Below are 13,946 nucleotides of genomic sequence, written 5' to 3' on the forward strand. Positions count from 1 at the left end.
ATGTTATAACTTTGTTTTTGTTTTCAGGCAGCCTTTAAGAGCATGCCTGACATGTCAGACCTGGATGTCAGTGACTCAGACTGACTATGATCATGATTGAATGGAGATGTCTGGAGACCTTGTGTTAAATTTTTCGTCAGACATTAACTGTGAAAAAAAAAGAATCAAGTGTTTATGTGTTTAATTTTTATTGTTCTATATTTGTTCAATACAAACATAGTTACAAATGTAACAAAATTATAACTTTTATTTTGGGCTAGTTGAAATTGATTCGGGCTAGTGAAATTTCCAAGCTGGTAGCCCATCTGCGCTAGTGCCTAAAAAAAATTAATGCCAAGACTGGCATACCCATTTACATTGTTTACAGTGTATACCAAATTACATGGTTTACACTGTATAACCAATTACAGTGTTTACATCGCACACCCAATTACAGTGTTTACATTGCATACCAAATTATATTGTATACACTACATGTATATAACCAGTTAAATGGTGTACCAATTTACCTTCCACTGTGTTTGCTACATGTACATATTTATAAATGTATTATTATCCCAAGTGATTTAGGGTCACTAAAATTTGACAAGTAAAGGTGATAAGTTCAACTGGTTAAATAAGAAATAATCCATTTCAGACTTTTTCATAATGCTTTAATCCTTACAGGCCGTATTTCCATTGAGGATATTAATGAAAACATGACTAATATCTGCATAGCTCCTTTCCCTTAAAATAATATCATATCTACATCTTTTATTAGTTCTTTATTGATTATTAAATGACTTGAATCTAGCCATGAAAACAGCCTTCTAAAATGTTCATGTTTCAAATTTTGAATATTTATATTCACATCAAAGATGTGCCTTGCATTTAAAACTTCAAAACATTTGAACAACTCAGGTCTTTAGATAGAGTTCACAACAAAACTTCATGCAACCACAATTGCAGATTGTTTCATAAAGTCTATTTCTCCAATATATCACATTTAATTTTACCGTTTTGAAACTAATTTTTTTTTTCTTTCATAGGAATGTACCAGGCCCCATGCCAATAACTGTTCTAGTTCTTAACCTTAGTCTCAACTTAAAATCTCAACCAATGAGAATGCAAGGGTGTCAATTGTCGGAAATTGAAAATCCGGAAAATTAGGTCTAGGGGGTCTGGGACGAAAGTCAAAAAAGGGCCATAATTCCATCAAAATGTCAACTAGAGTTATGCAACTTGTCCTGTACAGTCCCCTTATGATAGTTAGCGAGTGTTCCAAGTCTGAAAGCAATAGCTATGATACTTTAGGAGTAAAATGGACCAAAACACAAAACCTAATCAAATGTTCAATTTTCCAAGTATAAAAGGGGCCATAATTCTGTCAAAATGCCAGTCAGAGTTACATAACTTTGCCTGCACAGGCCCCTTATGATAGTTAGTACTGTAAAAAGTTTTGTATAAGGCGCACTTTTTTACCCCAAAATTTCATTTTAAAAACTTGATGCGCGTTATGCACAACTACAGCCATGCCAAGACATTTTTTCCCTGTCAGTTACCCAGTTGCGGTAATTCGCATCATTCTGTCCCCCGGTGTTTTAACTGTAACTATGTTAATAATAGTGTTGTATTTACGATCTGAATAAGATGGACAAAACATTATAAAGTTAACATAAATATTTTCTATCTTTTTCAGGTATGTACAGAGCATTGAAATCAAATAATTTAAAGAAGAGAATGAAAAACAAGGAAGCTATTCTTATTTAAATGTTATTGTTTTCCCAAAATATATTACCCTACTGTACTAGGGTTACACAATTTATTTGGGGGCACTTGTCGATTTACAATAGTATGTCGGCAAGGTCTTTGCCGATATATTTATGATTATTTTTCTTGCTTTTCAAATGTGTTAATAAAATTGATGTTGTTTTTGTTTACACGTTTTCATATGTCTTGTCAAGATTGAGGATGTGATTATCGAGCAATTTGCATCACCTGTCAAGTTTTGTGTAGCTGGGCTATTATCAAAACATGCAAACCGGCAAACGGCTTCACACCTCTATTGTTTGTTTATTGCCGGTCATGTCGTAATGGTGTTGAGAAGTTTGAGTCGTTAAAGTCTCCTGTCAATTATAGACACTCGAAAAGAACGCATGATATCGGCAATGTAAATAAAACGCGCGTTTGTGAATTAGTCATGCATGAATAACCATGTGACAATACCAATCGATAATGTCAGTTTCTTAGTTATAACTAATCTATCCGTTATGTGTACTCCTCCACGATAAAATCGTGGACAGTTACTTCGGAGACATATGATGAAAACCTTGATGGTATCCTCGTGGAAAGAGTGCATTTCATGCATAATTCATTTAAATCCAAACATTTATTTTTGCCCATATGATTTGTACAAAAACACACAAACTAGTTGTATCGTTATCGTCTTTAAAATAACAAGGGCTGTTTGTAAAACATGCATGCCCCCCATATGGGCTGTCCGTTGTAGTGGCAGCCATTGTGTGAAAACGATTTTTGTCACTGTGACCTTGACCTTTGACCTAGTGACCTGAAAATCAATAGGGGTCATCTGCGAGTCACGATCAATGTACCTAAGAAGTGACATGATCCTATGCAAAAGCGTTCTTGAGTTATCATCCGAAAATCATTTTACTATTTCGGGTCACTGTGACCTTGACCTTTGACCTTGTGACCTCAAAATCAATAGGGGTCATCTGCAAGTCATGATCAATCTACCTATGAAGTTTCATGATCCTAGGCGTATGCGTTCTTGAGTTATCGTCCGAAAACCATTTTACTATTTCGGGTCACCGTGACCTTGACCTTTGACCTAGTGACCTCAAAATCAATAGCGGTCATCTGCGAGACATGATCAATCTACCCATGAAGTTTCATGATCCTAGGCGTATGCGTTCTTGAGTTATCATCCAGAAACCATTTTACTATTTCGGGTCACCGTGACCTTGACCTTTGACCTAGTGACCTCAAAATCAATAGGGGTCATCTGCAAGTCATGATCAATCTACCCATGAAGTTTCATGATCCTAGGCGTATGCGTTCTTGAGTTATCATTCAAAAAACATTTTACTATTTCTGGTTACCGTGACCTTGACCTTTGACCTAGTGACCTCAAAATCAATAGGGGTCATCTGCGAGTCATGATCAATGTACCTATGAAGTTTCCTAGGCCCAAGCATTCTTGAATAATCATCTGACAACCACCTGGTGGACGGACCGACAGACCGACCGACCGACAGACGGACATGAGCAAAGCAATATACCCCCTCTTCTAGGAAGGGGGACATAATTAATAATTGAAGCAATAAAAGAACTAGTAAGATCGGCAATGTAAATATAATAATTTTCAGTTAACCTGCGGTACGGAATTTCTACCCCGATTTTTTGCTTCAAAAACTTTTTTTCACCATTTTTTAGCTTTAAAAAGTAGATGCGCATTATACATAAATGTGCGTTATACACAACGTTATACGGTAAGTGTTGCAAGTATGAGCAATAGCTTTGATACTTAAGGAATAAATTGGACCTAAACACAAAACTTAACCAAATTTACAATTTTCTAAGTATAAAAAGGGGCATAACTCTAAAAAAAATGCTGACAGAGTTATGCACCTTAACCCACACAATTGCCTTGTTGTCAAAAAAAAGTATTCAAAGTTTGAGTTAATTATCTTTGATAGTGTTCAAGTTATTTGACTTGAAAAAAAACTTAAACCAACACTGACGCCGAGGCGAGTAGAATAGCTCTCATTTTTCTTCGAAAAGTCAAGCTTAAAATTGAGAATAAAAATGACTTGAATAAATTTACAAAGGTTTAACCCTTTGGATGCTGGAACCGAAGTTCGAAGGCCTTTGCAAACAGTTTGGATCCAGATGAGACGCCACAGAACGTGGCGTCTCATCAGGATCCAAACTGTTTGCTATTCTGATAGTATTCTTTGAAAAAAATCGAAGAAAATACTAATTTTAGAAATTCAGCAGACAACATTTTAGCAGAAGACAAATTTCCCAGCATGCAAAGGTTTAACTTATAGAGCTTGATTGGAGACTAAATGTTGAGATTTATTTAGATTTTTTTTTAATTTTGCTTAAAACTTCAATGGGAATTTTTACATCCCATTTGGGAAAAATAACTAGAGCTTTGTCACAGACGTGAAAAATTATTGAAATACCCCCACATGCCGCATTCACACAGAATATTTTGCATGTTGTCTTCACAAAAAACAGCGGACACCATGCTCCATGTATAAAACGCACTAAGTGACCCCGTGACCTAGTTTTTGACCCGGCATGGCCCATGTTCAAACTTGACCTACACATCATCTAGATACAACTTCTGACCAAGTGTGGTGAAGATCGTATGAAAACTTCTTTAATTAGAGAGCGGACAACATGCTGAATATTTAAAACACACTAAGTGACCCCCTGACCTAATTTTTGACCCGGCATGACCCATATTCAAACTTGACCTAGACATCATCTAGATACAACTTCTGACTCAGTTTGGTGAAGATCGGATGAAAACAACTTGAATTAAAGAGCGGACACTAATAATACAGACTGACAGACAGACAGACCAACAGACAAGCTCACTCCTATATACCCCCAAAACTTCGTTTGTGGGGGTATAATTATATACTTTTTTCTATCAGGAATGGGTCCTCATATAGTTCCCAAATTTAAACAAATTGAGAGTTTTCTTTGACCTAGTGATCCCAATTTCAATAGGGGTAATCTACTGTGCAAGTCTAATGCACATGGGAAGTATCAAGCCAATCGGTCAATATATTGTGACACACCCCCAGGCTTCAAGGGCTTCATAACAGACACATTTTGTTCAAGTGTACTAACCTGTTATTGTTTTGAGGTAGAAATGTTTTGTTCTTTTCCCAGATGTAGACCGCTGCTGGGACAGCTTCTATTTCACACTGGAACCGCGCCACTCCGCCCTCAGGCACATTGACTGGGCTGGGCTCAATGGTGAACTTTCTGGATATACCTGAAACCGAAATCATTCAAGGTCACACTATACCAATTCTGTGGCCTAGTGGTTAGGGCATCTACATACACAGCATGGGGTCAAAGGTTCTGGCATCACAACAGGGGTCTAGCTAGGCTCACAATTTAGGGAGTAGTCACTTCTCCCTAAAGCCAGAATAGGAAGAATTGGTAACATCATTGGGAGATATAGTACATTTGCGTCATAGATCTTAGTTTTACGTACATGTATATTTTGCTGCAACTTAAAGGATAAGTGGTTTCTGTTCAGCGTTCTATCAACTCTTTCACTTGTTATCCCCCGCCATAGGCGCAGGGATATTGTTTTGGTGTTGTCCGTTTGTCTTTCCGACCGTCGGTTCGGAGCCATATCTTGGGAGAGCTTTCGCGGATTTAATTGAAACTTGGTATGAGTATATATATGGATAAGAGAATGATGCACACCAAATTGCATTGTACACCATCTTTTAATAATGGAGTTATGGCCCTTTGTATCTTGAACGAATGCTTTTTTTGTGTGTCCGGAGCCATATCTTGGAAGTGCTTTGGAGAATTTCATTGAAACTTGGTATGGGTATGTATATCAATAAGAGGATGATGCACGCCAAATGGCATTGTACAACATCTGTTCACAGGGCCGGATTAAGCTGTTTTGGGGCCCAAGGCTGCACATGTTAAGGCCCCTTTTCCCCTGATCCCCTTCTGTATATTGAAAATCATACATGATACTACAACTACAAAGATAAGAAAACGTGCATGTGTACACAGTTGACAGTTATCACTATTTTATTAACTGAATTTAACACACGTGTTACATGTAACAGATTCCAGCCTAAGAGTCTCTTGTACGACATTTCAGCTGACCAAAGTCATCGATCAGCTGTGTGAAGTCTAGTTCTCGGAGGACTTGACATTCAAAAGACAGTAGCGCCCAATGTTGTCATCCTTTCCTGACTCACTGTGTTCCTCAGGCGTGATAATGTTATGAAATGACCTCTCACCTTGAAAAGTTATTAAGTGGAATTGTTAAGTATATTCGTACAGCCATAGCAACGCTGTAATTAACTCTCATCTAAAATCCTGCAAATCATGTGGGTGTTGGTTCTGTCTTGGTCCGCTTTTAAGATGGCTTTGAACTGGAAGAACGCGTCAAGAAAAGACGCCTCAATGTCATCTAGATAAGAATCCACAAGATGCGTTGCACATTTCCGTAGATCACCGAAGGTGAGAGACTCAAACTCTGTCATGAAACCAAACAGTTTGTGAAAACCAGAATATGCGCTCAACCGCTTGCGAATTTTAACAGTGAGACCATCAGCTGTAAAATGTGTGAATTCGAAAATTGTCGCGGGCACTTAGCTCTGAATTCGCATCTAGTGTCGTATTCTCGTCATGAAATCGTTTCCGCTGTTTCTTACGCTTATTCGCATCCTTATATTAGTTGATTGCAACACACGCTTTGGCCTTTTCTTCAATGTCGTCAAACGTGTCCAGATGTTGTCATGACAATACGGGCAAGTCGTATAATAAACAGAGAAACAAAATTAACCCTTTCAGTGCAGGAACCGAATTTTAAAGGCCTTTGCAAACAGTTTGGATCCAGATGAGACGCCACAGAACGTGGCGTCTCATCAGGATCCAAACTGTTTGCTATTCTGATAGTATTCTTTGAAAAAAATCGAAGAAAATGCTAATTTTAGAAATTCAGCAGACAACATTTTACCAGACAACAAATTTCCCAGCATGCAAAGGGTTAATTTTTCTGAATGGATATACATGTACAACACAGAAAGACAATTGATAGCATAGTAAATCAAAGCGTACTAAACTGCTACAATTGGATAATGGATATACATCGGGAAACTGGTAAAATCACACAGAAAATTTCTACTGCAATCCCGATAGAGGCGTTAAATGGTGTAATAAAGAAAGATCATAAATTGTGAAACTGGCCTGCCATTGGGGCCCCTTAAAAATCGGGTGCCCAAGGCTGCAGCCTTGTTAGCCGAGTGCTTAATCCGGCCCTGTCTGTTCATAACAGAGTTATGGCCCTTTGTATCTTGAAAAAATGCTTTTTGTGTGTCAAATATAACACATTTGTGTCCAGAAGCATATTGGCAGGGAATATCAATTCAACGAATTTGCTTGTTTTATACAATTAGACATGTTAAGTGTACAAAACCTACATTTTTCTTAATTCTCATTGATTGTTGATAATGATGGTACATTTAATTATTTTTTTCCTGAACAGGTGTATCAAATAAACTTCAATTGTAACAAACCAGTAATGTTCAGAATCTTTTTTACTTCCTTGTTAATGCTAAGCAATTTAACATTAAATCAAATTCATATTTTGTCACAAATATTTGTTTTCAAGTAAAAAATCATTTAAATTCTCATTTTACAGCAGAGATTCCAAATCTTTCCTGTAAATGAGCCCCATATATATTGTCAGTGCTAGTTACCTTTTGATCATTCTTGAGTATTGTTTTTATAATGGGCCATTTAACTTTGCTTCAGCATAGTTATTTGTAGCCACCACAAGGCAAAAATCAAGGCATCATCTATGAACAATTTTAAGAAGTCTAAAAGCTCCAGACTGTTCTTTTGAATTGAAACTTTTCATGACCTGTAAATGGGGTAACTTATGGCTGAAAATCCTCCTGTGTCCAATTCTTAACATCAAATTGATTTTAATCGGTAAATGTCTGGCACAAACAAGTTACTTTGCCTTCATGAAAATAATGTGCAAAATGTGGGGGGGGGGGGGGCAGATTTTGACATGGACATTGGTCTTCTCAGAAGCTATACAGTGTTTTTCTTCACCATTACTGGATGGGGCTGGGTTGCTTTGGATTTAGAAAAATCAAAACGTTTTAACTTAAATTGGGAAATAAGTTATTCAATTTTTCAAAAAAATGCTTCACAATCAAAATTGCATTTTTAAACAATACTTTACAATCAAAATTAAGAATAAATGTTTGAATATGTTAAATGTTTTCAATATTATATTTACTAAGGTTGAAGTTACAGAGCTGGGTGGAAAATTAACTAAATGTTGAGATCTAACAAAAATAATTTTTTGGAAACCTTTCATTTGCAAATTTTTGGTCAAAATCGTGAAAAAATATACTTTTTTCCATCAGGAAATAAGCCATAGGTAAGGCCTAAGCTTCATTGGTGAGTGATTTAACAAATACAACAACCTTTTGATGTCACTCAGCCTATACTGGGGGGCATATTGTTTTTGCGCTGTCTGTTTGTTGGTTTGTTTGCGTCAAACTTTAACGTTGGCAATAACTTTTGCAAAATTGAAGATAAAATTATATAGCAACTTGAAACCTGGCATGTATGTGTCTCATGGAGCTGCATATTTTGAATGGTGAAAGGTAAATATCAAGGTCATCCTTCAAGGTCAAAGGTCAAATGTATGGGGGGGGGGGACATAGTGTTTCACAAACACATCTTGTTGTTATTGATCCTCACTTTATGTTTGTTAATGGACCCCAATAAAAATTAAAAAATAAATGTATCGCCCAATTGGTGCAGAGAGGTTCTCATTTCAATTACACATGGAACCTTTTTGCACCAAAGGAGCATTATATGGTATAATGATAAAAATAACGTCAACCTTGCCACTAGCCGGTTGAATGTTTCATTCCTGGTAAAGTTATGAATTTTTCTCAAGCAATCATAAGACCTTTATTCGCACACACTGGTACTCGGGTGCTTTCTAGAAAATGGAAGTATGGGGGTTGCCCTGGGAAACCACTTTGTATGCACTGCATTAAGAATTGTCCTATATATATGTACATGTCAGCCTGTGCAGATGGCACAGGCTAGTGACAGTACTTTCCACTCTTGTGAAATTTTTATTTAAAGGAAGTCTCTTCTAAACCGAAATCCAGTCAAGGTGTAAAGTGTGCCCTGAGTAGCCTGTGTGGACTGGGACAGCCAAGATTTCACACACCCCCCCCCCCCCCCTCATATAAACACAAGTTTTAAAGTTTCTCTAGAAGTATAAACACTTAACTTGTGGGTGTTTAAAACAAGTCACAAGTGATGTACTTCAATAAGCTGTAAAACAGACTTTCATTCATTCAGTTCTGCCTGGGCAGGTTTATGATACCCACATTATAACCTGAATGATTATCTCAAAGCAGCACCTTGTGAACGCATTTAAATAGGTTATCTATATTTACTTTTATATTCAATGACAATATCTTCAAAAGAACCCTTTACAGCCGAATGAATACCGGTACAACTGTCAAGAATCATGTAAAAATTATGGCCTTTTACATACAAAACATTTTAACTTGCACACACCTGGTGCATAATGTGGGTGGCACACAGATAAGATACTATCCAATATTGCATTCCTGCCTTTGCTTTCATTCATGTTCCCTGTTACAATCTCGGCTTATTCACTCTGCAGTGTTTATGAAATAAAAGCTGTATTGGTTTCTTTCTTCATCATTACTTGGTTTATTCAGTACCATATTAATATTATTGACTACTTTCACAGAAAATCAAGATAAAAATCGCAATAAAATTCCCTACACCATGTGGTAAAGAATGAATATCAGGGTTAGACATTTCTACAGTTTCCCCCATAGGGCACCTCTAACCAATTTTATGTTAATGACTTTTGCTGTTATCACAATCTTTCGTAACCTCACATGCCATTGGTCATTTTATGGGGGATTTTTACGAACGTCTATCAATACCACCAGTGAGTACTGACCAATGGGAATGACTGTACTTTCTCACATTACCTGACCTGGAATGACCAGGTCATGCTCTGAAGAAGTAATATGGCTGAGTGGTTCTATTTTTGGCCTCCATGTTTTATAACCTATTTACCCACAAGCTTTTATTATGATAAAAAACAAACCAGTACAAGAAGGCTGGGGAGAGCAGTTTTCATTGTAGATGGTAACAATTATGTATCACATGAGATCATAATAGAGTCCCTGTCACAGGGGAAAATATGTTTGAATGCAAATGTGTTTACTTTGAAAACATAGCTTCTTTTTATGCTTATTTCCACTAATGTTTTCAACATCTTGTTGAATCAATCTGTCTGCTGTGTTATTTGTCCTTATAGAACTACAAAAGGTTTACCATGCAGATTATAATAAATAAAATATTTATAAACAATACAGTTTGTGGTTTTTGAGATAACGAAAATAAATTCACTTCAACCATTAAACAAACAGAAGTTAACAGAGAAAGGGGTCCAATGTTGGATAAGCCCCCAGGAGGGAATATAGCCTTCCTGCCACTAACAAGGCTCACCCATAATTTCCACTTTCAAATAGATTAAGGAAACTTATTCACTATTTGCACAGGCTAATCAGGGTCAATACTTTCCACTTATTTGATATTATTTGTTAAAAGGTAATCACTTCTCCTCGTAGTGAAAACCAATTTAAGCGGAAAGTGTCATCCCTGATTAGCCAGTGTGGACTGCAGGCTAATCTGGGAAGAAACTATACGCACTTGCATTTTGCCCAGTTTTCCCTGAACAAGCCTCAAAATAGGTTTAGAGTATTGTTGTATTGTAGGTTGATCACCTGGCAATGGCCGGAGGGTACTAACCTCACATACAATGTAGAGAACAAACACTATCACATCAATACAAAATGAACCTTGCTCTGAGACAACAGGCAGCCGTTTTGAGAAAAGGAATCTGGTTTAATTGGGATTTCTTTAATCGATAAAAGTGGCAAATTTGGGATTTTTATCGTCATAAAGGACCAAATAGGGATGTTTCAACAAACATTGACACAGCAGGGGTTTTCCAGGCCATTTTGGATAAATATCATATAAATTATGGTTATATATTTTGTAATTTGTTTAAAAAAAAATTGAATAGAGTCTAATAATCATAAGTCTTATAAGACACTTCTTTCTTTTCTTTTTTTGAAATTGGGATTTTTTTTATAATTTCGGTTTGGGATCAAGTCCGTTTACTTTGGGATCGGGTCCGTTTTACGGCCTTTTTTACATAGTAGAAAAACCCCTGAGTGTAATGCCTGATTAGCCTGTGTGAACTGCAAGGCTGATCTGACACTTTACATACATTCATTTAGCCCACTTTTCACAGAGTGCGGCTCAACTGGATGGTAGGGTGTAGGACTGGTTCAGTATCAGATATAGAAATATCAGTCAGACTGGATGGTAGGGTGTAGGTTCAGTATCAGATATAGAAATATCAGTCAGACTGGATGGTAGGATGTAGGTTCAGTATCAGATATAGAAATATCAGTCAGACTGGATGGTAGGGTGTAGGTTCAGTATCAGATATAGAAATATCAGTCAGACTGGATGGTAGGATGTAGGTTCAGTATCAGATATAGAAATATCAGTCAGACTGGATGGTAGGATGTAGGTTCAGTATCAGATATAGAAATATCAGTCAGACTGGATGGTAGGATGTAGGTTCAGTATCAGATATAGAAATATCAGCCAGACTGGATGGTAGGGTGTAGGTTCAGTATCAGATATAGAAATATCAGTCAGACTGGATGGTAGGATGTAGGTTCAGTATCAGATATAAGGCCACGACTTTTTTTTAAATTGGTTTACACAAATATTTTTGAAAATGGTCCATCGGGCGGTCGAAAAAAAAATAAAAATAAAAAACATTTTCAATAGAAAACAGTTTTGTAACATCATCAGGCAATTTTAATCACTCCGTGGAGTATTTTACCAAGTAAACCGCGCAGTTTTTTACCTCAAAGTTTCAAATTAAAAAGTTGGTGCGCGTAATACATTGATACAATGCAATCCTGGTTACTCAATTGCGAAAAAATAATTTCAAAATCGTAAATAATCACAAAAGCCGCCATTTTTTTTATTTCAGAAATCAACACCCTATAATCTTGTTGACTGAAGGGGCCGTTGTCGGAACAAAAAAATTGAGTCGGTAATGGCAGATATGAACAGATTTTTACAAGAATAAATTGTTTGAATAAAACATGCAAAAAATGTCTTTGTTTGTGTTTGTGCACTACTGCATCGGCAGCTCACGTTGGGCTGTTGACCACATAACGCAGTGCTTTCCACTGGATTATTTTCAGTCGCCCCGGATAATAGGGGAGGTTCGGGAGGGGTGTCCCCTCCCTACGTTGATTTTTTTAATTTAACGTGTCAATTGACGTTCTGTGGTGCGTTATAACTCTTAGAAAAACAGCGTCAAACGACTTTATTTGGTGCGCTATGACACATTAAAAACCCGAGCTATAAAGTCATTTTTCAAGATACATTTTTTTATTGTTTTAAAACTTTTCCGCATAGATAGTAAAATCCCGACTTGAACGATTCCCCAATACATCCGTATCAACCCGACTCTATTACTGCATACTTACTTCTTTTCAAGTTTCTATTCATTTCCCGATAATCCAGTTTACTCCATTTTTAAAATCACTTTCTTGTTAATATTGACGATAAAAGTTCTCAATAATTGCTCTTACACAAACGCTGCCATTTTTCTATTATAAGTTTCAAATAAATTTCGGCGTAAGTGACTATTTATAGACTTGATGAAATATCGCCACTGAACATGCATAAATCCCCTGACGTGATGTGTGCTTTGTTTATACAACGCTCAATACACCCACGCTTTCTATGCACATGACGCGCCGTTCTACATTCGGCATAATTTTCGCGCTCTTTTTTATTTAGAAGACAAAGACAACACGAGAGGGTCAACACGAAATAAATTATCACTGTTATTTGAAGCAAGAATCTGTTAACGTCGAGTTAACATTTACCTTCGGAAGTGTATTTCGGATTACAAACGTTTTGACATTAACAATCGGGAATGGGTTTCGGATTACACATTTAATTATGCTCATTTGAGATTTCAAAGAAACATTAACAATTGCGTAATGAATTCAACGATAATTTGTTTCAACGCTTAACGAGTGTAATAAATGTTTTGACAGTATTATGCATGAAATGCTACAGTCGTTGAGATGTGTCATGTTATATACTGATAGCTGGTAAAGGTAGGTGTCAAAGATTTTTTTTCGCAGGCAGCCGTGTAACGGTAGGTGTGAATAGGGACTTCTGGTTGTTATCCAGTTTGTTCTAGATTTTTAGCGCCTGCATTATACACATTCACGCCTGTGTAGTGCGACAAACAATAACCCCACTTAACCATTATAATTCTGACATATCTCAAACGACTGTAGCCTTTAAGATGCAACGTAATTTACTTCAAAAGGTTTCACTTTTAAACAAAGCATAACACGTTTTTATCATCATTCAAATTTATAGCCCAGGCTTTCCCCCGAGGAAGAATTACATGATTTCTTATTTTCGCATGTTTTACATGAAATGCACGAGTATTGTTAGTTTGTTGCTAGAAAATTACAAACTTGTCAGAAAATATAGCGCTATGCAACCCATGCTCCGTGTCATAATGACGCTTCCTATTGTTGTATACAGAGTTAAGCTTTCCAATGACCCGGATTATTGATTAAGCAATAGTAAAATTGCGGCCATTTTCAGCCGATCTGCTAGTTTTTTTGGTCTTAAATTCGTTTTTTTTTTCTCGTTCGTCCCTTTTTCAGAGCTGTCGGGAATAAAATATATATAAAAAAGACGATTTTCCGATTTTATTTTTTTTCCCATTTTCCAAAAATTAGGGTCGGCGGTTTTGTAAACCAAGAAATATAAAAGTCGTGGCCTAATAGAAATATCAGTCAGACTGGATGGTAGGATGTAGGTTCAGTATCAGATATAGAAATATCAGTCAGACTGGATGGTAGGGTGTAGGTTCAGTATCAGATATAGAAATATCAGTCAGACTGGATGGTAGGATGTAGGTTCAGTATCAGATATAGAAATATCAGCCAGACTGGATGGTAGGGTGTAGGTTCAGTATCAGATATAGAAATATCAGTCAGACTGAATGGTAG

At 36.7% G+C, this 13,946-nt stretch overlaps 1 protein-coding gene across 1 annotated transcript in view; it reads right to left on the reverse strand.

The window, feature by feature from the left end:
* Window positions 1–13,946, reverse strand: part of LOC127869410 (protogenin-like) — a 102,076-nt gene that overhangs the window by 47,619 nt on the left and 40,511 nt on the right. The window contains exon 3 of the mRNA XM_052411956.1: window positions 4,870–5,017. Within this exon, the coding sequence (XP_052267916.1) occupies window positions 4,870–5,017 (148 nt within the window). The remainder of the gene's footprint in view (window positions 1–4,869; window positions 5,018–13,946) is intronic.

Source organism: Dreissena polymorpha, chromosome 2, assembly GCF_020536995.1.
Source record: "Dreissena polymorpha isolate Duluth1 chromosome 2, UMN_Dpol_1.0, whole genome shotgun sequence".
In the NCBI taxonomy this organism is placed as follows: Eukaryota; Metazoa; Mollusca; class Bivalvia; order Myida; family Dreissenidae; genus Dreissena; species Dreissena polymorpha.